This window comes from Aotus nancymaae, unplaced genomic scaffold (assembly GCF_030222135.1).
Source record: "Aotus nancymaae isolate 86718 unplaced genomic scaffold, 86718_ANA_hifiasm-v0.15.2.pri h1tg000002l, whole genome shotgun sequence".
NCBI lineage: Eukaryota > Metazoa > Chordata > Mammalia > Primates > Aotidae > Aotus > Aotus nancymaae.
The window spans coordinates 55,303,555-55,331,095 of record NW_026988413.1 but is presented as its reverse complement, the minus strand read 5'-3'; the positions used below and the strand labels follow the sequence as shown (position 1 = coordinate 55,331,095).

The following is a 27,541-nucleotide window of genomic DNA, read 5'->3' as shown; positions in this document are numbered from 1 at the left end:
CTGTTTGAATGGGAGTAAAGGAAATTGGAGACAGGAGTATTGTTATTCAAAGTGGTTAATAATATGTTGCCATGGAGAAACAGCTGTAGTCTAAAGAAACCGACCGGGCGCGGTGGCTCACGCCTGTAATCCCAGCACTTTGGGAGGCCGAGGCGGGTGGATCACGAGGTCAAGAGATCGAGACCATCCTGGTCAACATGGTGAAACCCCGTCTCTACTGAAAATACAAAAAATTAGCTGGGCATGGTGGCGTGTGCCTGTAATCCCAGCTACTCAGGAGGCTGAGGCAGGAGAATTGCCTGAACCCAGGAGGCGGAGGTTGCGGTGAGCCGAGATCGCGCCATTGCACTCCAGCCTGGGTAACAAGAGCGAAACTCCGTCTCAAAAAAAAAAAGAAGCCACAGTTATGATTAGGAGAGTAGTGGCTAGTGTCAAATCTGAGGATTTGAGAGATTGTGAACATAGGTGAGAAGCAATTATAGCCAGGGAGAATATGGCAAGACAGGATCAAATACAGTAAGTCCTCACTTAACACTGTTGATAAGTTCTCGGAAACAGCGACATTAAACCAGCATACCATGTAGCAAAACCAATTTTACCATAAGCTAATTGACATAAACAAGAATTAAGTTCCTATGGCATACAATATGTTGTTTCTGCTTACAGTTGTTGTTTCTCAGAACCTATCCAGGATGTTAAGTGAGGACTTACTGTATACTACAGGACTGGGAATGTAACAGTGGCAAACTTTTAGAAGGGGTCCTAGGAACGTGCCTGTGGGGACATGTCACACAGAGGCATATTGCTGTACCTGCCCAATAGTGATTTTTCCGCCTACTGAATTCCTGAAGAAAAAGGCAGTATTTTTCATACTACTTCTACTATAATTTTGAAATTAATTTTAAAATAAAATCCATGAATCCCTTAATTTTCTAAAAAGTCATAGATTAAAGACTCCTTCCCAAACCACCTTCAATTTCAAACCTGTCCCTTTCCCCAGAGATAACAAGCCGAGGTGGCCAATTCCAAACTTTAATTTCATTCTGTGCATTGCCAGATCACAATGTCATAGGCTTGCCTGCTCTCCTTTGTTGACTGATTGGAAAGAAGTGGAAATGAGAGGAAATGAGTATACTTGGAAAACCTGGAATATCCTGAATTCCCAAACAAGACTGGGCCCGCCTTGCTTTTTGAAGTGGTCCCTCCCCTGAAAGTCATGACCACGTTCTCTTGCTGGAAGGCACTCTTGCTTTCTTTCCTGAGGGAACGCTCCTAATTCTCCCTTAGGCTCCTTCATCAGGGCACGCAATGATATCAATTCTAAAGTCAAATGGAAGGAGAAGCCTTTGCACAACTTTGCTAACTTGTATCAAAAGAAAGCTGGAGAAGACATGTGGAGAGAGATTGAGGTTGCCTGACTAAGGAAGAAGAAAAAATTTTAGATGTGACCGAATTTACTGGCGTAGGCATATTTACCAGAAATTACAGATTCAACAGGCTAGCTTGAGCAGACATGTTTGAGTCTAACAGTTTGCTCGCTTAGTTAAAACAAATTCTCAGCACATTCAATAGCAGCTCATGCTAACTAAAGTTGAGAAGCCAGAAACGTCTTAGAACTCAGAGACTTACGGAGATAGAAATGCTGGGGTAAATGTAGCCTTAATTCCTTCATTAAGTATTTACTGAGTGCACACCATGTGTCAGACAGTCTTCTAGGAGGCTGGAGATACATCAGTATCCAACGAAGACAAAATCTTACAGTCGTGGAGTGGGTAGTAGAGACAAATAAATACATAGTAAATATTTATCAGAGGAGACAAATAAATACATGATAAACACCATGCAAAATTAAGAAGAATAAAGGAGTGCTAGAAAAGGGGGTGCTGTTTTATATAGAGTGGTCAGGAGAGGCCTGTGTGTGCCAGTAAAATTTGAACAGAGGCCTAAAGATATGAGAGTGTAAGCCCGGCAGATGCCTGGGATAAGTGTGTTTCAAGCAAAGGGAACATTAGGTGCAAAAGCCGAGTCTGGGAGAGTGGACAGCATGTTTGAAGGTCAGCAAAGAGGTCTGTGTGAAACAGCAGAGGGCCTGGGGTGGTGAGAGTGTAGGAGATAAGCTCAGAGACAGCTTGGGTGGCTGGGGATGAACAAGGGATAGAAGCGGTATGCTGGATCACTGAGGCCTTTAAGCCATGGTAAGGATTGTGCCTTTATTCTGAGTAGATAAGAGCCATAAGGGTTTTGAGCAGGGGAAAGACATGATCTCAACCAGTTTTAAAGGGGTTGTGTTTGTTGCCAAGTAGAAAATAGACTGTAGGGAAACAAGCACTGAAGCAAGGACATCAGTTTGTAATGTTTGCAATATTCTTGGTAAGTGATGATGAAAGCATGATGAAAGGTTGCAGTGAGGTACATCTATTTTGAAGGTAGCGGTGACAAAATTTGTTGATCAAAGGTCAGCCAGTGGTAGATAATAGTAACAATTAGAGGTATTATAGAAAACCACAAGATTTTAGCCTGAGCAGCTGTGAAGGATGGAGCTGTCATGAACAGAAATGGGGGAGTCTGCAGGGGAAGCCTGTCTGGGAAGTGTGTGAGCAGTGGAATAAAGCGGGGTGGGGCGCTGGAATCACAAGTTTTGAACGTTGTAACTTCAAGATATCCAAGTGGATATAGCAATTAGAATATTAGTCTGAAGTTCAGGAAAGACATCTAGGGCTCAGAAATACATTTGAGAAATGCTGGAATACAGATGGTAATGAATCCATGGGATTAGCAACGATAAGCTAGTAAATAAGTTTATGTGGAACAGACTTTCACAGAGAGATCCCTGGGACAAGCTGGCCTTGTAGACGTTGGACTTGAGGAGGAGCCAGCACATGTGCGTCCCACTATCCGCCCTGTACCACGTCGTTTGAGAGGTGCCAGTGACGCTTTATGGAGAGGGCAGAGATTCATTCCCATTGGAATAGATACTTATTTTAGATTATGTTAGATATAGATTTGCTTTTCCTTGCTTCTGCCAGCAACGGTATTTTTGTTGTGTTACTGGATGTCTTAAAAAGTCATCATGACATTACACAATGGGATTCTACAAAATTTTTCTTTTGACTTAGGAAGACACTTGACAGTGGAATGAGGAGGCGAAGACTGACGAAGCCTCAAATATTGCATCTTCTTCGAGATACCACCTTAGGAGACTCGGGTGTTGTGATGCAATTACAGTGCATGTGTGTTTGTGTGTGTATCTACATATACCTGTGTTTATGTAGATACACATACGCATATAGCAAAAGAAAATGAACTAGGCCACAGACCAAAACACGTTTTCATTCATTAGCAGTGTGCTGCCCGAGTTTGAGGAATCATTTATAGTCATTTAAATTCATTAGAGTACTGTTTGCTATGATTATAAACCTTAAGTTGGGCAGAGACTAGTTTTACTCCCCTTTTCTTTGTCTTATAGACAGTAGTGATCTTTTTTAAAAATTGTGGGTACACAGTAGGTATATATATTTATGGGCTACATGAGATATTTTGATAGAGACATGCAATGCATAATAATCACACCAGGGTAAATGGGGTGATAAAAGAAAAACTTCATTTGAGTTAAATTTAAAAGAGTTTAAATGAGCAACAAACAATTTGCGAATCGGCGGTACCCAGAATCACAGCAGATGACAGAGACTCCAGGGATGCCTCATGGTCAGAACAAATTTATAGACAAAAAAGGTAAAATGATCTACAGGAATTGGCAGTGAGGTACAGAAACAGCAAGACTGGTTACAGCTCGGTGTTTGTCTTATTTTGAACGCAGTTTGAACTCTCAGCACTCTATGAGTGGTTGAGGTATGGCCACTGGGATAGGCCAGAACTCAGCTATTGTTATGGGCACATACTATTTAGTTAGGTATACATCAAATGTAGATTATAAAAATTCAGTTGTAAGGGATTAATGAAAAGACCACTTAGTCAAGCAAGTAGACTCTCCCTGTAGCTCATTTTTAAATCTAATTTTACATGGTTTGGTTTATGGGGACCATGGGTAAGAATACTCCAAACTGTTGATATTATCCTCCCATTAGTCATAATAATAGTCTCCCTGGGCCAGGTACGGTGGCTCACGCCTGTAGTCCCAGCACTTTGGGAGGCCGAGGCAGGCGAATCACAAGGTCAAGATATCAAGACCATCTTGACCAACATGGTGAAACCCAGTCTCTACCAAAAAGCTACAAAAATTTGCCAGGCACAGTAACATGCACCTGTAGTCCCAGCTCCTCAGGAGGCTGAGGTGGAAGAATCACTTGAACTGGGAGGTGGAGGTTGCAGTGAGCCAAGATGGCACCACTGCACTCCAGGCTGGTGTCAGAGCGAGACTCCATCTCAAAGAAAAGAAAAAAAATGTCTCCCTGGTGCACTGTATTCTCTCAAAGGTTTTAAATGTTTGCATGCAGCCATCTGAAGGACATCAGGTGGTCTCTCTTTAACTGGAATGATGGAAGCTGAAAGAAATGTGCGACCATGAGGACACTGTAACCTATGAATGACATGTTGGGATGGGAAACCCAAAATGATGGTAACTAAAAGTGGTTTAAGGCCCGAAGCTTTGGTCACACCCTCACCTAAGTGAGAACCTGGCCAAAAAGGGGGAATGTTTTTTAAACAAAATTATGGGAGGCCATTATTTTGAACTGAGCTTATGCACTAGGCCACAATAAACCACACCGAACTAAAATGGAGTCACTCATGCTAAATGTGACACAATCAAACTAAGGCTTTAAGATAACACAAAGATCCTAGAATAGACCAGGTTTTGTTTTTTCTGCTGTAAACAGGATGTTTCAGCACAAGGAGGTACCCTCTACTCAGTCCTTATTCCTGCCTTGCAAAACCCACTGTTCTCTTTCCCAGTGGCTTTCAAAACTATGTAAGTACATTTATGATAGTTATAGTAACATCGATGACTAAGGTTTTAAGTAACATCTGTCTCTCAGAATTGAGAAAATGACCAAAAGGGGAGAATTGTTAAAGCAAACTAAATATGGCCTGAGAAGAACCCTCTACTTCTACATTTCTGTCCTGGTGGATGAACAGTAACCTACCTTAATAGTCAGGCAAAATTGAAAACCTGACTTAATAGTATGCACCTGTAACAATAGCTGAGCCTTGGTCAATCCCAGTGGCCATACTTCAACCACTCACAGACTGCTTATTTTTTGAGTGTTCAAACTGCGCTCAAATAAGGCAAACACCGAGCTGTAACCAATCTCACTGTTTCTGTACCTCACTTTCCATTTCTGTATGTCACTTTACCATTTTTGTCTACAAATTTGTTCTGACCACAAGGCACCCCTGGAGTCTCTGTGAATCTGCTGTGATTTTGGGGGCTGCCAGATTTGCTAATTGTTCACTGCTCAATTAAAATCCTTTAAATTTAATTTGGATGAAGTGTTTCTTTTATTAGGGGCATTCATCCCGTCAAGCATTTATCCTTTATGTTACAAACAATTCGATTATACTCTTTTGGTTATTTTAAAGTGTACAATTAAATTACTTTTGACTGTAGTCCCCCTGTTGTTCTAGCAAACACTAGGTCTCATTCATTCTTTTTATTTTGTACTCATTAACCATCCTCACTTCCCCCCTACCCTCCCCACTACCCTTTCTGGCCTCTTGTAACCATCCTTCTACTTGCTATTTCCATGATTTCAATTATTTTAATTTTTATCTCCCACAAACAAGTGAGAACATTCAAAGTTTTCTTTGCCTGGCTTATTTAACTTAACATAATGACCTACAGTTCCATCCATGTTGTTGCGAATGATGGAATCTCATTCTTTTCTACGGCTGCATAGTACTCCATAGTGTATATGTACTACATTTTCTTCATTCACCTGTTGATGGATACTCAGGTTGTATCCAAACCTGAGCTATTGTGAATAGTGCTACAATAAATATGGGAGTGCAGATATCTCTTTGCTATACTGATTTCCTTTCTTTTGGGTATATACCCAGCAGTGGGATTGCTTGGTCATATGGTAGCTTTATTTTTAGTTTCTTGAGGAACCTTGCTGGAACTCAAGTTCCCACCATTGGGATGGGCCACTCCCCTCTGGCTAGGGCTGGTTTAAATACTCCCTTCATGGGCAGGTGTCAGCTGAGTTCAGCCTGGTTTTGCTTTCTGCTGTGACAGGGCAGCAGCACTGAGTTCAACCTGATGTCTCACCATCCCTGTACTCTCCCCCTCTTTCAAGTGTACAGATTCTCTCTCTGTGCCATGTAGCCACTGCTGGGGGATTGGGGAGGGGCGGTGTTGGTGATTCAACACTGTCTTTCCTATTTTCTTTGGTGTCTCTTTCGGCAATATGAAGTTAAAACCAGGTGCTGTGAAAACTAGCCTGATTTGGGGTAATTATGAAGCTTCCTTTTTTGTAGATAGTTGTTAAGTTGGCATCCCTGTCAGGGAAACTATTGGTGGAGCCTTCTATTTTTCCATCTTGCTTCACCCCTCGACATTAATGATCTTAAAACTTACTCTTTCAAGACTCCATGTTTGGGTCCCTTCCACGAACACTCCCTTCGACAAAGGTGGGAACACCACTTTTCTCTCTCCTGGATTTCCCCTCTGGAGTCCCCTCCCACACTCTCTCGTGGAAGCCTGTCTTCCCCTCCTAAACTCCATCTCTCTCTATTCTGGATTCTCTCACTCTGTGTGAGAGGAGATTTCCTTCTCTGGTTTTCCCCCTCTGGGAACCTTCTCACTCAGTGCGAGACCAGTTTTCTTTCTCTCACTCAACGTGAGAGTTAGCTGTTTCTCTCTCCTCCTCCTTTTTTTCTCTCTAAATAAATCACTTTCTACAAAAAAATAAAATAAAATAAAACACAAACAAACAAACAAAAATCTTACTCTTTCACAAATGTTTTCACAAAGTTATCCTAGTTAGAGGTAACCTATATCTCATATTTTTAATAGCTTTCAAAGTCTTAACATGGAATGGTTATAAATGAATCTGACTGGGTCCAGCTGCAGGTTAAAGTGAATGTAATTCTATGCATATGGGTAGGTTTCCCTTGTGGATGGACATATGAGGCACATACATGCTATAACATATAACATATAACATATCACATGTGCCCATCAAAAGAAAGTAGATATGCAGCTCCTACATGTAGTCAAAAAACAGTAGGACAGAAATTGCTATGAGTCAATAGCTAGCTAGTTTTAAGCAATGTTATGTAACATAACTTTCAATAATAAAACTTGAATTTCTTTAATACCCCCACAACAAATTCTGTGCTATCAATGCTGCTGTTATTCCTTGAACTGTTCCTTCTTTACTACGTTTCTTCTTTTCTATACTCTCACAGCATGGTTCCTCTTCACCTTTTCAGACTTTGCTCTTTCTACTCCTTGACCAATTCTCTATCAGGTCAGCAGCCTTCCTGCTGTCCCCATGCCCATATTCAATCCTGCCTCTGCATCTTACTCACCTCAACTCTCAGAGGTAAATAAACAAATGAAAATCATACTCTGGCTAACTGGTAGTCTGCATCTTCTTAAAAATATAATGGTCTCTTAAGAAGATCTGTATTTTATTAGTCATTTCAGAAAGAAATCTGTACTTATCTCTGAGGATACTCTTTTTTTTTTTTTTTTTTTTTTTTTTGAGACAGGGTCTCACTTCATTGCCCAGGCTGGGGTGCAGTGGTGTGAACACAGCTCACTGCAGCCTTGACCTCCCAGATTCAAGTGATAATCCTGCCTCAGCCTCCTGAGTAGCTGGGACTACAGCTATGTGTCACCATGGTCAACAAATTTTTTGTAGAGATGGGATCTCCCTATATTGTCCAGGCTGATCTCAAACTCCTAGGCTTAAGCAATCTGCTCACCTTGGCCTCCCAATATGTTCTGATTATAGGCATGAGCCACTTCAGCTGGACTATACTCTCCTTTTAAAAGAAAATAATCACATTTCAAAATAAACACACAAGCCTTTTTTGTCTTAACTCCTCAAAATAACTGATATTACTATTGGAATCCAATAAATGTTTACCATTTGCCTGCTATATGAATAAATAATGTGGTGCTATACACATAGTATTCTGAATAAGACTTTTTCAAAATAATAACTTTCTAAGCTCTCAATTAATTAATTTCCCTGAGTAATTAAGGGGAATGATACTGTTTATGATGAATTACTTCTCTATTACAAAATACCTTATACAAAGTACAGCATATCTGTGAACACATAGGATCCGTTTGGTTTTCATCTCTGAAAATTGGCTTGCTTTCTGTATTGGTCTGTTCTCACACTGCAAATGAATACATACTGGAGACTGGGTAATTTATAAAGGAAAGAGGTTTAACTGACTCACAGTTCCACATGGTTGGGGAGGCCTCACCATCATGGTGGAAGATGAAGGAAGAGCAAAGGGATTTCTTACATGGTGGCAGGTCAGAGAGAGCTCATGCAGGGAACTACCATTTATAAAACCATCAGATCTCATGAGACCAATTCACTATCACGAGAATAGCAGGGGAAAGACCTGCCCCCACGATTCAATTACCTCCCACCAGGTTCCTCTTGTGACATGTGGGAATTATGGGAGCTACAATTCAAGATGAGACTTGGGTGGGGTCACAGCAAGACCATATCACTTTGCCATTTTCTACAAGAGGCAAGCAATTTGTGTTTATGTTTAAAAGTTTACCAAAGGCTCCATATAATTATTTGCTTATATTTCTGTCCCATTCAGTAATGTAATACCATATTTTTTTCTCAGCGACTCTAAATAACCTGTTTTAATTTTTGATTAGAGATTCTTGCTTTTGCATGCTAATAATGATAAACAGCTGTCACTTGATGAGCGCCAACCATGTGCTGGACACTTCCCTAGGAGCATTTCCAATGTCATCTCTGTTTGCTATGATTAATGCTGCAATAAGAAGGCAATGCTTTATACTCACTAAAAATCCTGGAAAAAAAAAAAGCCTCTGTTAGCTACAAACTGTTTATCATTTGTAGATAATTATCCCTTTTCAGTTGTCCTGACACGCTTGGTCAGGAAGTGGACTAATTTTCCGTGGGTAATAGAGATACATAGTAAATCTCAGTATCATCCCTCCTATGACTTTCTATGTGAATCCAGGAAGTGGAAAATGATTCACATTGTATCTCAGCCTAAGGTAAAACATCTCTTTCGGTATTTTATCAAAACAATTTTATGATATTTTGCTAAGAGGAGATATTTCAAAAATTAATATATTTTCAAGTGTGTTAATGTCCTTACTTAACCTAGTGGTTAAAAATAGTTTTCTTCCTGCAGCTAAGTCAAAATTTACAAGAACCCTGACAGAAAGGGCAAACAAGTTTCTATGCTCTCCAAACACGATTTTACTCCCATGGTTACATGGCAGAATTTGCTGATGAACAAACTCTGCTTAAGCACAAAGCACTTTGTAAGTTCTTTGGAAGCCAAAGACCTTTTGTGTAAACAGCAATGTCCTTATTTTCAATTGTTAGATAAAATAATTCTTTCAGAATGTGTCATTTACAAGTAAATTGTGTTGGTGATGGTGACTTTTAAATTTCTATCCTATATGGAGTAAATTTTTTCAACTTAATCAAACCAACTATTAGAAACCTAGAAAGGTCCTGATATCATGGATAATTATGAAAGTTGGATAGGAAAGACCAACACTTTCATGATGAAAGCAGGGCTGGTATTTAACATACTGAGCTGTTGAACAGCAACTCAGTAACTGTGTCCCCAGAGACGTTAAGCTCCTGCAGACATATTTTCAGAACACCAAAGGAAGCGGGGCTGGGAGAGACGCTAGGAGAAAGTATAACGTGTGAAACACTATTCAACTGGAATCACTCTGCTTTTATTCTGTATCATGAGGTCTCATTTTTAGTTTCACTTGAAGCAAATGATTTTTTATTTTTCAAAAAAAATTGAAAATCATTGCCTCCCTATCACACATCCCTTTGGGGACTCAGGTGGGAAAATAAAACAGGAAGAGATGTATGATGGGTCTAAATGTTTAAATCACTGAAAACTTAGGTTGACTTGATACAGGAAATACATTCAGAAATTCAGAAAAAATTTCTTAAGTTTGCTTTAAAATAGTGAGGCAGTAGTGTAATTATTTTAGCGAGGGGTTTTACTAATTACTACGTACGTTTGCTCTTTTGAAAATCTTGGCATAAGTATATGCAAAATAGTGAACTAAGAGTTTACAAGGAGCATCAAAAAGAATACTATGTGCTTCCTGCTCTCAATGTTACTAGAACTACTGTAAATTAGCTTGAAACAGGAAAGAAAATGATAAGTGTATGAGGTAAGTGCAAGCACTAAGCGGAGAGGTTGTAGAAGCAGAAGTAATCACATTTTATCAGGAAGGGAGATGCTTCAGGAGAAGAGATGAGATCCAAGCTATCCTTGAAAGATGGGTGGAATTCTGAAGCACAGAAACAGAGAAGAAAGCACTCCTGGCCGGGGCGCAGGATGAGCAAAGACATCAGCAGGGTGGAAAACCAGGCACTGGTTAGGCAAACAATAATACATCTAATTTGGCTGGAGCATGGGAGAAAGAAATGCTGGATCAGATTGTAGAGGGATTTGACTGTGAGGTTAAGACAGTAACACTTAATCCTTATAATAAGACAAAGAAAAAGCCAAAGCCAAGTAACTACAATCTCCCCCTGCCACCTATTAATTGCTCAGTTCTGTGTTTGCACCTATGAGGTGATGATGGGATGCTGGGTGGGAAGGAAAAGTGGAAGGAACTCTGAAGACTGCTTTACAAAATAATGAAATGGCCAAAGATATCAAGGAGAAGATGGACAAAGATACAGAGAAGAAATACATAGCCTGAGGGTGGGAAGGCCTGTTTCTGAGGAGACTTTAAAAGAGGGAAGAGAGAGATGTGGGACAGGCATCTGTTTTTATGAGAAATTTTGGAAGTTTTGCTGCTTGATATGCTGTGGAACTCGTGCCTCCATTTCCTGAAAGAGACTTCAGCACAGCCATATTGCTTTTCAAGGCTTTCTGTTTCCTTCAGGCTGTGCTGAGATGGGTTTTAAGGTTGGAGGGAGAAGGCTCAGTGTTATTCAGTTCACAAATTATCTGGACAGAACAGGGATTTCTCCAGTGGTTCCTTGAGGTGGGGGCCTGGGAGAGGTGGGGTTGGTGGTGATGATAGGGTGAAAGGGAGGAAACAGGGAACCTTCACTTTGTATCCCTCACCTCTATATCCACCACATCCAAATTTTTTCTGTTTTTTTCTTTTTCTTCCTTTTTTCTTTGAGACAGGGTCTGGTCTTGTTGCTCAGGCTACAGTGCAGTGGTGTGACCTCAGCTTACTGCAACCTCTGCCTTCCAGGCTCAAGCCATCCCACCTCAGCCTCCCTAGTAGCTGGGACTACAGGTGTGCACCACCATGCCAGGTTTTTTTTTGTTTTGTTTTGTTTTTTTTGGTAGAGATGGAGTCTCACTGTGCTGCCCAGGCTGGTCTCAAACTCCTGAGCTCAAGCCATCCACCTGCCTTGGCCTCCCAAAGTGCTGGGATTATAGGCGTGAGCCACCACACCTGGCCTCAAATGTATTTTATAAATAGTGCGTCTGTGTAAGATTGTCAATGGGAAAAAGTGATACAAACAATTTTAAGAGATGGCGAAATAATCATGGTAAGCAGTGAGGTATCTCTGAAGTATTATGAGCTGAAAAATGTTGTATTAGGGTAAAGTGAGGTTCAGAGAACTTAAATGATTTGCTGAAGTTTACACAGCTACCACAAACAAACCTAGAACTAAGACCTGTTTTTACTGAATCACTCTCCCAACTCCCATTGATCAGATTATTGTTTCCTTTCCAAACCATTGAGTTTTAAGATATTTTGAGCCTGTTCATTCTTAGTTGTAGCCTTTACAGACAGCAAAATTCCTATCTTCCTAATCTGAGGTTTAATGTCAGGTAATTTTTGTGCCTCTTTATTTTGTATTTTGCTACTCAGATGTATCTGTTTACCTCCATCTGGATTGTACAGGCTGAAAAGAGGTAAAGAAATTTTGCCTCAGAAGATAATAACTGGCATTAAATTCTAACCGTGTTGCTTCTATCTCCTTTTTATTTTCCCTACACCAATGCATATACTAGATGAAACAAAGGTGAAAATATGATTACACAAACAATCAAGGTATTAAGAAAATACACAGGAAACATATTTATAACCTCAGAAAAACAAGTCTTTAAGGTATGACACAAAATCCTGAAGCTGCTGAGGAAAAGGTCAATACATTAGAGCACATAAAAAAATTAATTTCCACATGGGAGAAAAAAACCACCATAAGCAAACTCAAATAAAATACAATAAAGTTATGGGAAAATTTTTGCAGTGCATGCTGTACACAAAGGCCTACTTTCTAAATGTATAAAGAGTTCCTATGACAGCATGAGAAAAAACTGGCTAGTGCAGCGGCTCACACCTATAATCCCAGCACTTTGGGAGGCCAAGGTGGGCGGATTTTGAGACCTGTCTGGCCTCAGTCTCCATCTCAAAAAATAACAATGAAAAAAAAAAAAAAAACCAAACCACCAAACACACACACCAAAAAAAAAAAAAAAAAAAAAAAAAAAGGAAAAATACTAAACTTCCCAATGGAAAAAATAAAAATGTGAGCACGATTCACACAAAAAATAATTACAAGTGGGTCTTTGTACTAAGATCCTACATGTGCTAAGGCTCTACATTTCTAGCTTCTGCATAGTTGCTGCTGTAACATTTGCCCTACATACGTGACCTGCATACACCTTGTTCTGGACAACCTGATAATATATTATGTCTGAGTCACCTGCCTTCTTCATCTCCTCCTCCCTCCTGAGGGCACACTTTTCAAATGCCAACTAACTAATCCAGAGTCTACACCCCCACTGACCTTTATCACTCCAGTGCCAGGTTTCAGACAACTAGGGAAAGCCCTCATGAGTGGACCCAGAGCCCAATGAAATTATTCAAACTAGCCAATCCTAAGCCGGCTTATCCCCGCCTCATCTATTCCTTATCTTGAAAGGCACAATAAAGGCTCTTGCCCATATTTCAGCCCTCTCCCTCCGTCTCCTGAACAACCCCTGTACTTTACCATGTGATATCTACTCACCATGGTGACATGATGTGTCCCTTCCTTCAGGATCTGTGAGTAATAAACTATCATTTCAATGACAGTTATTTCCTGATCTGTGTAACTTCCTGTATCTCTAATCTCCTATTAATATACTATATCTTAAACAGTCTTAAACATATGAAAAATTCCATTCCACTTATTTTAAGAAAAATATTTTAAAAGACTATGACAAAATACCTTTTTCTTTTCCATATCAGAGTGACAATGGTCAAAAAGTTAGATGGCACACAGTGCTGGTATAAGAGACACTCACTGCTGATAGAAACACAGACTGCTACACTCTCTATAAAGAGTACCTTGGCAATAAAAACAAAACTTTTAAATATACAAACCTATCACCCATCATTCAGCAATTTCACTTCTGAATATATATCCAAAAATTTTTAAAGCAGGATTTCTTTATTTTTTTATTTTTTATTTAAGACAAGGTCTCACCCTCATCCTGGCTGGAGTGCAGTGACATGATCTCAGCTCACTGCAACCTCTGCCTCCTGGGCTCAAGCCATCTTCTGACCTCAGCTTTCCAAGTAGCTGGGACCACAGGCATGTGCCAGCACACCCAGCTAATTTTTGTATTTTTGGTAGAGATGGGGTTTCACTTTGTTGCCCAGGCTGGTCTCAAACTCTAGAGCTCAAGCAATCTGTCTGCCTTAGCCTCCCAAAGTGTTGGGATTACAGGCGTGAGCCATCATACCTGGCCTTAAAACAGGATCTTGAAGAGATATTTGTATGCCATCATCATAGAAGCATTATCCAAAATAACCAAGAGGTAGAAGCAACCCAAGTGTCCATCAATGGATGAATAGATAAACAAAATGTGGGCTTTGTGTGTGTGTGTGTGTATGGTGGTGCATATATGGTACATATATGGGTGCATATATATGGTATATTGTATCTATATGGTGTGTATATATATGTATACACACACAACGAATCTGTCTTAGGAGAGGAATTCTGACACATGCTACAACATGAATGAACCTTGATGACATTATGCTAAGTGAAATAAACCATTCATAAACAGACAAATACTGTATGAGTCTTCTTACAAGAGGTATATCTAAAGTAGACACATTCACGGAAACAAAGTAGAAAAAAAGGAGACTTGGGGAGTTGCTTAATGGGTATAGTATTTCAGTTTTGCATATGAAAAAGTTCTAGAGATTAGTTATGCAATAATGTGAATATACTTAACACAAATGGCACACTTAAAAATGGTTAAAATAGTATAATTTTATCACAAAGTTTTTTTGTTTTTTTGAATGAGTGAATCCACTGACCCAGCAATCCCACTATTAGGAATTTGACCTTTTAACATGATTACTCCAGTGTAAAATGATGCATGTATAAAGTTAGTCACTCTATCATTATCTGTAATAGCAGATGATTGGAAATGACCTAAATGTCTTGTAATAAGGAACTAATTTTAAAAAGTATGTTCCATTCATGCCTTGAAATACTAAGCAATGAAAAAAATAAAAATTATATATGTGAAAAAGTGTGTATATTATACTACCACTTACTTCTTTGTGCATAGATGTTCTATAAGGCTATATAAAAGATTGCTAATTATGGTTGCCTCTTGGGATGGGGAGTTTGGATTGTAGAATGGGATGGAAGGTTAATTATTTGTTTACTACTGTGTACCTTCTGAATTTTACACTATGTATATATTTTACATATTAAAAATACCTTTATGTAAACAAATAAAACTAGCCTCATAGCTGAATAAATTTTATTACATGATTCCCTGATACTCTGTTCCTTAACTTCCCAGTCTGGCTTGCATCTCACAGCTTCACCATTGAGAACGTGTTCTTGCTTGCCTAATGAAAACTTTAGCAACTGCCTTGTCTTAGCTAACTTTTCTGGGTCGACTCCTGCTAATTCATTTAACTCATTTACCTGTAAGTCTGGTTACCAGATGGCCAAATCCCCAATCCTACTCCCTTCTGTTTATTTGCCAAGGAATCTACCCAACAGACAATAGTACCCTCTCCTCTGTCTACCTATATGTTAATACATTTTTTGTTGAAAAGAGTTATTTTTTATTTTAATCCTTAAGCTTCAATCTTTAGTCCCCAGTGTACTAAAATAGTTATTACATTACTAAAGATACTGTTTTTCAAGATGCACATTCACTACTAAGAGCTACGAGCTTTCAGAAGCAAACTTACTTTCTCCTTCAAAAACGTTATTTCTCAAAGGAGAAAATACTATTATTTCTCCTAATACTTATCTTGGAAAGCAACATCCCTTCAGTGACTGTTTAAAAAGCCAGTATCAGAGTTTATATTATTATTTTTAATATGTATTCAAGTTGCTATGACAGTAGTAAATAATCAATGAAAAATTAAGAGGTGATTAAAACTGTATTAAAACTATATAGTTAAACACATATGCACATGCATACACAAACTAGGACCTCATTATGTCAGTAAAGAAGTAGATAAAGGAGATGAGAGGCAAATAAACCACACAAACAGAGGGACAGATGGGCCACTGAGGCTGCGTTTTCCTCCCATTCCTGGGGTCTGGCATATTGTAGATGATCAGGAAAGATTTTTCAGAATGAGTAAAGGAAGGTAATCTCTTCAGAGTGAGTAAAGGAAGATTGTATGTGAGGAGGTAAAGGACCAATTTTTCTTTAATTTTCTTCTTCTCTATCCCCGATTTTCAACACCCTTCTGACTCCCTCTTACCACTAAGCACAGCTTGTTCAGATAGGCTTGTTCTGACAACACACCAGATTCCCGGCCAGAACCAATCTCCATGTTGATCATTTTAAAGGTGTCAAGAGGAGGACACTCTAACTCAGTGCCTTCTTTCCTCTTACCCTGACCTCTTCTGCAGCGGACAATTTAACTGAATTGAGGGGCATTAATCTACTTTGCAAAGTAGAATATGGCCTGTATTCTTATAATCTTAGTGTAAATCTTCAATCTTTGTAAAAGTATTTAAGCCATGTTGATATCTCAAATATTTAAGTACATTACAAGGTCTTCCATAATAGACAGATGTTTAAATTTCTACCCCATTGTCAAAGTAAAAACAATAACAATAATAACAAAAATATGGGAACAATGGAGCCTATCTGTACTGTTCAAGAAACTATCCATCTCTTTAAAGATTCTTGACAGCCAAAGAAAATCTTGAAAAATTATTCTTGCAAAGGTGCCTGGATGTCTGAAGGAAGAGTGAAAACATGCCAATAATAGCAAGATTTGCAGAAAGGTTTATAAAACAAACTTAGTAGTTTAAAACACAGCCTATAAGTACAGCTGTTAGTGAAGGGTGATAACTAAGAAAAGGATAGGAAAACTTACTAGAAATATTTAAACAGTGTTACATATTTATCTTTGTTTTAATACATAGTCTACTTTAAAAGTCAAATTGTAAAACCTAAAATAGCAGTGTTTAAATGTGTGAAAGTCAAGCAAACAACGTCAAGTGCAATGTGCGCTAAAGCAGGAAACAGAATATTCGGTTTCCAAATTCCACCCGCATGTGTAACCCAGGCAAGTCTCAATCTTTCAGATTCTTTAAGAGGGAAATAACAATCTCTCAAAACTCCTATTACTTATAGAATCATTATGAAAATTAAGTTTACATACTTGAAACTACTTTGTAAGTTCCCCGAGGGTGGGGTTCTTATCTTTTCATCTTTGCAACCAGTTACTTGATTAATTAAGTTATAAAAGAAATAGAAAATATTTTATTTAATTCCTTGAAAAAGATTTGAAATTTCATTAGGAATTATCTCAAGAAGTTCATTAGTAACTCTATAGAAGGTCCAACATACAAAATAAATGAAGCTTTAGTAGGGTCAGCAAAGCACCAATACTTTAGTAATTCAAACTTTAGGCCAGGTGCAGGGGTTCACACCTGTAATCCCAGCATTTTGAGAGGTCGAGGCGGGCAGATCACTTGAGCCTAGGAGTTTGAGACCAGCCTGGGCAACATGGTGAAACCCTATCTCTACATAAAATACAAAAATTAGGCAGGCCTGATGTTATGCGCCTGTGGTTCCAGCTACTTGAGAGGCTGAGGTGGGAGGATTGCTTAAGCGGGGAAGGTGGAGGTTGCAGTGGGTTGAGACTGTGTCACTGCACTTCAGTCTGGGCAACAGAGACAGACCTTATCTCAAAAAAAATTATTTAAAAATCTAACATTTATCTGGTACCAGCCGTAAGAGAACAAAATGCATAAAAAATAAAGTATCTTTTGAATATGTCAATATCCTCATAAGGTAATTTTACAACTATGAAATTAGGTAAACAATGGGAGCATCTTTTTTTAAAAATACACAGTGGTAGACTGCATCATTAAATATACATAAGTAGCCAGTTGCAATTCTTTCAGAAAGCATTCTGAATACTACATCAAGAACCTACTGTGTCTACACCTCTAGCCAGAGACTTCCCCCATAGGCTCAGAGCCACATACTGGACATTCCCCTCAGACCTGTTGCTTCTTCTGAACTCTGTCATGTATTCTGCCACGACTTGGCTGATTTCCTAAATCAGAATGCCAAACATCAATTTAGAATCTGTTCCTTACCCACTCCATCCACTCAGACACTAAGTCTACAGAATTTTATATTCCTTAATATCTCTCCTAAATGCATTCACTCCTCTTTCCTCATTGCCACTGCCACTGTGCAGTCTCTCTTCACATCTTGATCACAGAAACGGCATTCTAACTGGTGAGATGGTAGGAATGGAGAAACACAAATTCAAGAGATATTTACAAGAGAGAACCAACTGACAGAACCCAGGAGCAGAGTTAGGTTCAGGAGAAGGATAATGGATTTAGTTCTGAGTATGTTTAGTTTGAGGTATTTTGGGGTAATCTAGGTGAAGATATTCAAGTATGTGTATATTTACGCATGGGAAAAAAAAAAACCAGATTTGTAGTGGACCTTGTGGATGTGGATGCAATATTCCCTTTCACGTCTTACTGCCTTAAAAACCTTTCCCGACCATCTCATCCCACAGGGATCAACCCTCCCTTTCCCTTCTGATAACACTGCTTATATCTTCTGGGTCCACAATCATATGCCTTTTGTTGACATTTAATACTTCAATCTTCTTGTTCACAAATAATGCTTCCAAAGAATAGGCACATTTTTATGCTTTGTGCCCATGAATTCTCATGGTAATAGTGCAATCCAGAACACAAGAGGTGCTCAAAACCAAGGAAGAGCTGAAGGGATGAATTTAATTTCAGTAGCTTTAGCAATAACAATTATAAACATCTCCAAGCACAGTGCCTGGCACATAGTGAATACTGCTTAAGTATCTTTTATCTTTTAAATAGATTAAGACTTAATGTCCAAATTTATTGTTCACAAGCTTGTTGACATCGTACTACTTATCAAATCTGATATGTAACTGAAACTTGGATACAAATGCTGCTATTACATATTTCATAAGAAGTTCAACAGTTCCTAGTTTTATATATAACCTGTTTTCCTGAAAAGGTCATATAACAACAAACTTAATCCATCTTTGTCACTGCCCATGATGATGTGTATACATCTACACTGTACTTTTAGCTTCGTATTCTATTCTGATTCATAGTTTTACCTCCCTGGTATTTCCCTCTCAGCGTTTGCCCTCCCAATGCATGCTTCCCAAATGCAATGCTCCTCTGCTTCCTTTTCTCCACCCCTTGGCTAAGTCAGGTCAAAGACTTACTTAACAACGATTGGCACAAGAATTATTTTCAGGAAATAAAGAGAAGGGAGGAGATGCCTGGCTCTTCATAAAAAGCAAAGAGCCAAAAAGCTTAGGCAAAATAATTTAATGTTTTGATTTTGGCTCACAGCATTAAGAAAAAAATGATTTTACAGCCTCCAAGTCTTGGAAAAGTTCAACATCTGACACACTGACCCTTGACAACTGAGGTCACATTTATAAATCAGAGCTGCTTTACATAAGCACATACAGATAGAAGTAGAAATCCTAACTAGGGAATATCACAAAAGCTATTACTTAACATTAACCCTGGACATGTGACAACATCTAATATAATATCCAATGGCATGTATGCTGGTGCAGCCTTTTTGAAAAACTGATTTGAAGGTCTTTACTAAAGTTTAATATAAGCTTAGACTATGACAGAGTAACCCCGCTCCTGTGTATATACCCAGCATAAATTCACTCATAAGAACAAGGCATGCATAAGAATGATCACAGAACCTTATTCATAATCTTCAAAACAGGAAATAATCCATTTTTATAAACAAAATAGATTGGATCAACAAATTATGGTATATTTACACGATAGTAAGGTAGGAGGCAGAACTTGACTCCAGAGGGCAGGGCTTGGACATTGCACCAAATTGAAGACTAGCTAAAACAGGTCTGAGGCAGAAGCACCTCCCCCAATAGACACGTCCACCAGTGTGCCTTGTCGGTTTACCATTGCCATGGTAACTCCAGGAAGTTACTGCCCCTTTCATGGCATCAACCCAACAATCAACCTGACAACCTGGAAGTTACCACCCTCATTCTAGAAATTTCTGCATAAACCATTCCTTAATTTGCATATAATTAAAGGTGGGTATAAATATGAGTGCAGAACTGCCTCTGAACTGCTATTCCGGGTACACTGCCTATGGGGTAGCCCTGCTCCACAAAGATCAGAACCTCTGCTGCTGCTGTTCACTGACACTTCAATAAAAGTTGCTGTTTAACACCACCAGCTTGCTGCTGAATTCTCCCTGGGTGAAGGCAAGAACCAAGAACCCTCCCAAGGTAAGCCTCAATTTGGGGGCTTGCCTGTCCCATGTCATCAGGATACTAAGAAGCAATAAAAAAAAAATGGAACAACTGCCACACATAATGATATTAATGAATCTCACAAATATAAAAGTCAGCAAAAGCAGCCAGACACAAAGAAAAACATACTATATATTTCCATTTATATGATATTCAAGAAGAGGCAAACCAATGTATGATAAGCCAGTAAAGTGGTTATCTTGGGTGGGAGTAATGATTGGGAAGGTCTCAAGGGAGACCTCAGGTTGCTGGAAGTAGAGCCTAATCTGACTGAGAATATGGTGGGAGAAGAGATAAATCAACAAGGTACATATTTAAAGGAGACATTTAACTTTCAAACTGACAGAACACAGATTAGGATTGGGAGAAGAATGATAAATTCAGTTATGGACATGTTGTTATAGGCATATGTAAAAAGCCTGATCTATATACTTAATATTTATGAGGTTTACTCTATATGTTATACCTTAACAAAAAAAATTAACAATATAAAGAAAATGGGATAGGATCAAATATTCAATAGGAGAAAAAAGGTCTGTAGAGTACCAGGCCTCATAGTTAGCCGGCAATGGCCAATTTGGGGAGCAGGTGTCCCATATCTATTGATGGGAGTTGTGTGGCTTGGTTCCCAAACATCACTTTTTTTACTTTTTTTTTTTTTTGAGACGGAGTCTTGCTCTGTCACCAGGCTAGAGTGCAGTGGGGCAATCTTGGGTCCCTGCAACCTCTGCCTCCCAGGTTCAAGCAATTCTCCTGCCTCAGCCTCCTCAATAGCTGGGATTACAGGCATGCACCAACACACCTGGCTAATTTTTAGGGGAGATGGGGTTTTGCCATGTTGGCCAGGCTGGTCTTGAACCTCTGACCTAAGATGATCTGCCCACCTCAGCCTCCCAAAGGGTTGGGATTATAGGCATGAGCCACTGCACCCAACCCCAAGCATCACTAAACATTCATCCCAAGAAGGGAATTAACACAGTGTAGTTCCTGCTCTGTTAGGTTGTATTGCTTAATGTGATCTCAATGTCAGTGGGGAACTCTAAATTTTCTTTTTTTCTTCATTTCTTCTAAAAAATAATAAAAAAACAGGATACGTGTATAGAATGTGAAGGTTTGTTACATAGGTATACATGTGCCATGGTGGTTTCTGCATCTATTGACTGGTCCTCTAATTTCCTTCCCCTCACCCCTAACCCCCCAATAGGCCCTGGTGTGTGTTGTTCCCGTCTCTGTGTCTATGTATTCTCAATGCATATTTTCTATGCAAAATATTTTATTCCGATTAGTCAATAAATATCTGTTAATAAGCACCAAGTGATGGGTACGGCCTACAAATGTGGGAACAGTAGAGAGGCTGGAGAAACCCCTGTGAGCTGGCTACACACGCAGTTCCCTGAAGGACATGAGATTTGAGCTAGGATCTGAAAGGTTAGGAACAGATGCAGGGGTTGCAAACTGTGGTCTACGCAAGCATTTTGTTTTGTTTTCTAGTATGAATGGCATAGCCGTAAAAGCAATGTGAGGCAATGTGACTAGGCAGATTGGTGGACAGCCATGATCTGACATCATACATTTTGAATTTATGCCAGTTTCTTTAGACATCTGAAGTTGTTCCTTCTAAGTGCGGGAGAGTCCCTGCTGAGGGGAACAACACAAATGGCAGATCCCGAGAATCTAAGTGAATGACTAGACTTTAAAAGTAGTTTGAGTATAAATCGCAGAGGCCTGTGGGTGTCATACTGAACATATTTTTCAGGCAATATGAGATGACAGGATGACACCCATGCATTGCTACTCGGCAGTGCTGGGCCAACTGTGCAACTAGCATTAATAATAATGAATGTTGTAAGCAGCTTCTGTGTTTTCCAATGTTATGGCAAGCATCTGGACCCTTGGATTTCTGATTACCTTCCTTCAGTTGCCATCTGCACTTTTGCTATTTTTGCAGATACAGTTTCTGTTTAGACAACTGAAGGAAGACAAAGCAGGTTAAAAGACAAAGACAAGGGAAGGAAGGCAAGGTTAAAAAGGCAACGGAAGGAAGACAAAGCGGGTTATACACAATATGTTAAAAACTTATGAGACCCATAAATTTTAGAGGAATGCTAAAGGAATTAGAAAATAAAGCTACAGATGCCAATTAGGAACAATATCTTAGTGTTGTTATGGAAATAAAGCTTTTTGAATATATGAAAGTTTGCAATGTATCACTGGTTTGAGGAGGAGTTCTCAGGTGGTAAAATGACTGATACTGATGCTACTCAAAAGGGTAGGTAGGACAGTTCTTTGACACTATTATTGAAAACTCTTGGATATAATTACCAGAGGCCTGTTATACCCAGCATTATAACTATAATTTGTGCATCCATATATATTGAGAGATTCTTGAAATATTTAATAAATTGTTAGACTGAGAATCAATATGCATGAGAAGATGTCCTAAGTTCTTTAATTTTGCAAAACAAACCTTTGTGTTTATCTTTGGCTTAGAAAACCTTGAAGATAACTTTTACTATTAGCATAACTTTTGCGCCAAATAAACGCAAGTTATTGTGATTTTTGCTGTTATGGCTGCTTTATAAATTGGTCTTAAGGTCTCACTGCAAAGACTGGCCATAAGCCAAGAAAGCTACTCTTTAGAAGAGCCTTGGCGGGCAGGGCATCAGGTTCCTGTGTGTTGGTCAGGCAAGACACAATGACAACAATGAGAAGGTGAAACCAAACGCAGGAAACAGAAGAAATGTATTACTTACATATCTCACAGCTTAGGCCTGCTGACGGAGAGTGCAGACAAGTCTGGAGGCGGCAGGGAGCTCAGCGGTGAGTGGGGAGTGAGAGAGACAGCAGCTGTGAGACTTCAGCTTTATTAAGGTACGTGGGTATTATCCCCTTGGTCTTCTCACAGGAGTTGTGGATTGGCTAGTTTAAGAAGAACATGCCAGAAGGGGGAACTTATTTATATGACTCTGGTGTTGACCATTGAGTTTTATCATGGTTAGCAGCTGTGGGGTGTTTTGGGTTTGGGATTAGTAGGATGAGAAACAAGTGGGCTATATCTCAAACAACCACATGGGGAGGAGACATTTTAACTAGCACAAAGATTGGGTATAACTGGGTTTCAAACAACTTGTCACACCTAAAAATGCATGCGCTTACATCATAAGTGTATGTTGGTAGCAACTGTATCAAACGAATTTATGACACAAATGTAGCCTTAGTTTTGATTTGATTATTAAGGGTAGTGGTGGAGAAGTAGAAATCTTATTACAAAGTTGAACTTATAATGGATTTTAAGTAACAGAAATATGAACCCTTCACTTAAAATATTAAGATTAGAGGGAGGAAGTCTTGGTTTTAAAAATATAAACATAAGCATTTCTTTTTCTCCATAGCCTTGCCAGCATCCGTTGTTTTTTGCCTTTAGTAACAGCCATTCTGACTGGTGTGAGATGATACCTCACTGTGGTTTTGACTTGCATGTGTCTGATGATTGGTAATGCTGAGCATCTTTTCCTACTTTTGTTGGCTGCATGTATGTCTTCTAGAAATGTCTGTTCATCATGTGGACTTAGGGAGAGGAGCATCACACACTGAGGGCAGTAGGCGGGGGGTAGGGGAGAGACAGCAGGGGGTGGGGAGGGATAACATGGGGAGAAATGCCAGATATAGTATGCACCTAAAGTAAAAAATTAAAAAATAATAAAAAAAGAAAACACTTAAAAAAAAAAAAAAGAAATACAGAAAACCTTGAGGATGCTTATAATGGCATTGATTATAATGCAGTCTAAAAAAGAATGTAACTTTCTGGCCCCAAACTGGTAATGGTTAAATAAATTTTGTTACATTCGTATAGTGGGGAATTATGCAGCCACTGAAAATATGTTGGGCACCATATTTTTGAACCTGGGAAATGAAATTATATTCATGAAATGTTTCTAAATAAATGACAGCATACAAAAAATAAAAAATTTAAAAATTAAAAAAAAGAAATGTCTGCTCATGTCCTTTGTCCATTTTTCAAATGGGGTTATTTGTTTTTGCTTGTTGATTTGTCTAAGTTCCTTATAGATTCTGGATGCCAGATCTTTGTCAGATGCTTAGTTTGCAAATATTTTCTTTCATTCTGTAGATTGTCTGTTGACTCTGTTGATAGTTTCTTTTGCTGTGAAGAGGCTCTTTAGCCACTGTGGAAAGCAGTTTGATTTCTCAAATAACTTAAAACAGAGCCACCATTCAACCCAGCAATCCCATTAATGGGTATAAAACCAAAGGAAAATAGATCATTATACCAAAAAGACACATGCACTTCTACATTCATCACCATGCTATTAATAACAAACGTGGAATCAATCTAGTTGCCCATCAATGGTGTATTGGATAAAGAAAGTGTGTTTTCTATATACACCACAGAATATTATGCAACCATATAAGAGGATGAAATCGTGTCCTTCACAGAGACATGGAAGGAGCTGGAGGCCATAATCCTGAGGAAATTAAGGCAAGAAAAGAAAACCAGACACTGCATATTCTCATTTATAAGTGGGAGCTTATAAATTGAGCACACATGAACATAAACATAGGAATAACAGACACTGCAGACTACTAGAGAGTGAAGGGAGGAAGGGGAGTGCGGGTTGAAAAACTACCTACCAGGTACTATGCTTACTACCTGGATACAATATGCCGATGTGCCAAACCTGCGCATGTGTGCCCTGTATCTAAAATAAAAGTTAGATTAAAAAACACATATATAAAGATGGACGTAGAAACAGATTTAAATTTGTGTGGATAGAAATACTTATGAATCTATTTCCTAGCTCTGTCCACTGAGAGGGGTGAGAAGCTATGACATTCTAGGAGCAATGACCATGCTCAGCATTAATATCTTGGTTTCCAAATATCATTCTCCAGGAAAAGGAACTGGGGATTCTCCAAGAAATGGTTGATTCTAGGGCTGGAGCAAAGAAAATGCAAGATGAGCCCAGAACACATTCTTGTGCCAGAAAGTAAGGAAGGGCAGAAGGAATCACAGAAGCATATCAGAAGGGCAAGTGAGCCTACCTGAAGGGTGTACAGTAGCCAAATGTGGGACAATTAGAAAATGAAAAGGAATGACAGTGAGAAACCATAAGTCCATTATATTTTCACCAAAAATACATATGTTGAATCTAATAATGAGAAAATCAGAAAAATCCAAATTGAAAAAAATTCACAAAATAACTGGCCTTTCAAAGTGTCAATATCATGAAAACTAAAGAAATCCTAAAGATTTCTTCCAGATTAAAGGAGACTAAAGAGATGACTACTGATTGTGATACATAATCTGGAAATTTCTTTTGCTATAAACAACATTATTGAGACAACTGGCAAGCCCTTAATAAGGTATATAGATTAAAAAATTGTATTGTATCAATGTTAATTTCCTGATATAATTGTACTACGATTAGGAGAATGAATGTATTTTTAGGAAACACACTGATGCATTTAGGTATAAAGGGGCATCATGTCTTCAGAGAGAGAGAGAGGTTGAGAGAACAAGAAGGTAGAAGGAAAAGGATAAAGCACGTGGTAAGATGTTAACGTCTGAGAAATCTGGGTTAAAGATATATGCAAATTTTTGTACAATTCTTGCAACTGTCCCATATATCTGAAATTATGTCAAAACAAAAGAAAAATTCAAAACTATAGAAAAAGTGAACAATTCAGCAATTTAGATCCTATAAGTACATACACAACATTATTATTTTAAAAATTACTTTTTTGTTGCATTCTGTTCCAGTTTAGTTTTGCTTCTTGGTTTTGAATGAACTCTGTTTTTGCTTTAAGGATTTTTAAGCTTATTTTTATGACTATCAAATTTCATAGACTATTTTATTCAGTTATATAAAATTGATCATCTGAAATTCAAATGTCCTCTAAACTATTTTCGAAAGTATAACTCTCAGGCATGATAAAATAACAGTTGCATAGGTAGTCAGTCATTACTTTAAAAAAAGCTCTCCTCATATATGAGTATTTCCTAAATGCTCATCTTACTCTTTAAAACTCAGACAATGGGAATATATAATTCATCATATTCCCCTTTTTGCTTCTTTGCTGATAGAAAACAGCAGATTTCAGGGCTGCTCTTCTGGAGAGAGAGCTGGTAAAATGCCTCCAATGCAGTAACTGTAGTTAGTTAGGTAAATATATACTCTTTCTATCATTATATGACAAGATTTTTTTGTTTTATAGAAGAAAAAGTAGTACATGCAATAATAAAAAGAAATCTTTTTTTATTTCATGTACCAACCCATGAAATGTATGTAACTGACTGAATATATAAGCAAATACTTATGCTATGAAAGTATCAGAACTTACACTACTGCATGGGTTCAGAATTACATGATAAACTCTTGGAAGAAAAGGCAGGGACCATTTTGCTTTAGTGTATCAAGTTGCAAATATCACCTACAGGATATACATAATAATTTTGATAATGATATTGGCTTCATTTGAATTTTTAAGTAGATATTGAGTTGGGTTTTACTTTATAGAAGTAAATGTAGTATATGCAATAATAAAATAAATCTTTTTTATTTCATGTACCAACCCATGAAATATATGTAACTGATAAAGAAAAATATACCTCATGTAGAAAAATGAAAGCTGGAGTTTCCGATAAATCAACAAACCGCTCATCTTGAACGTTAATTGTGGGCACTACGGCATAAACGCGCTCTTGATCCTTTCCGTCTTTCTCCTCTTCCTCTTTCTCCTCTTCCTCTTCTTTTTCTGTGTCTGTGCTACTGTCTTCCATTTTTCACGATTCTAAAATAAAATCAATCCATATGTAGCTATTTAGGACTGTCTTCACTTACAAAGCAAAATTAATGGAAAATAATAAAAATAAGCAAAAAACTGGAATAAGATATTCTTCAATGAAATTACAATTCAGAAAGTCAGCTACAATCTTATTATAAAAGACTGCTTTTTTGCAAAGATACTTTCTATTTTGAAATCAAATCAATCATTCTTATTTTTTAAAGTATGGTACTATTGCATTAATTGTGAAACAAAATACATAAGAATTATAATGAGAGTGCAAGTCAATATCAGCCTAGACATTTATGAAACAAGAAGTCAGAAACCTCTCCAGCCATCCTATTGAGTTGAGCATATTTTGCTTTCTGATATTTCTATAGTCTAGGCCTTGTAAATATTTCTGTAGAAAAGTGCTAAAAATACTGTATTGTAATTTACTGTTTTTCATATTGTCTACCTTATTGGACTTCTTAAAACAGAAACTCTATTCTTATTTACCCATATACCTTCAACTCCTAGCAAATAACACACTTAGAATGTATGCTAAAAATAATTGCCAATGGGACAAACAAGTTCTGCTGTTCTTCTGATGTCCAAAGAATATTACAATTGCAAATAATTTACTTGATTTTTCAGAAATAAAATGCTTAATACTAAATCAATACAGTAACAATAATTCATTCATTCCTTATTGGAAAGTTAGTTTGTCCGAAACCAAAGTCACCCAGGAGCAAAAATGAGGTTCTTCTGTAATTGCTGTAGGCA

The 27,541-nt window shown here is 38.2% G+C and overlaps 1 protein-coding gene across 7 annotated transcripts in view; it reads right to left on the bottom strand.

The window, feature by feature from the left end:
* CCDC146 (coiled-coil domain containing 146) overlaps positions 1 to 27,541 on the bottom strand; it is a 249,745-nt gene that overhangs the window by 120,077 nt on the left and 102,127 nt on the right. For 4 of the 7 annotated variants that reach the window (XM_064374787.1, XM_064374806.1, XM_064374794.1 and 1 more), the window contains exon 1: positions 22,726 to 22,891. Coding sequence is in view for 3 of the 7 variants with exons in the window: in XM_064374780.1 (XP_064230850.1) it covers positions 26,601 to 26,771 (171 nt within the window). In the remaining 4 variants the exon portion in view is untranslated. Of the gene's footprint in view, positions 1 to 22,725; positions 22,892 to 26,600; positions 26,783 to 27,541 lie in introns of those variants that run through there. The other 3 variants (XM_064374780.1, XM_064374777.1, XM_064374802.1) reach the window with 2 other exon arrangements.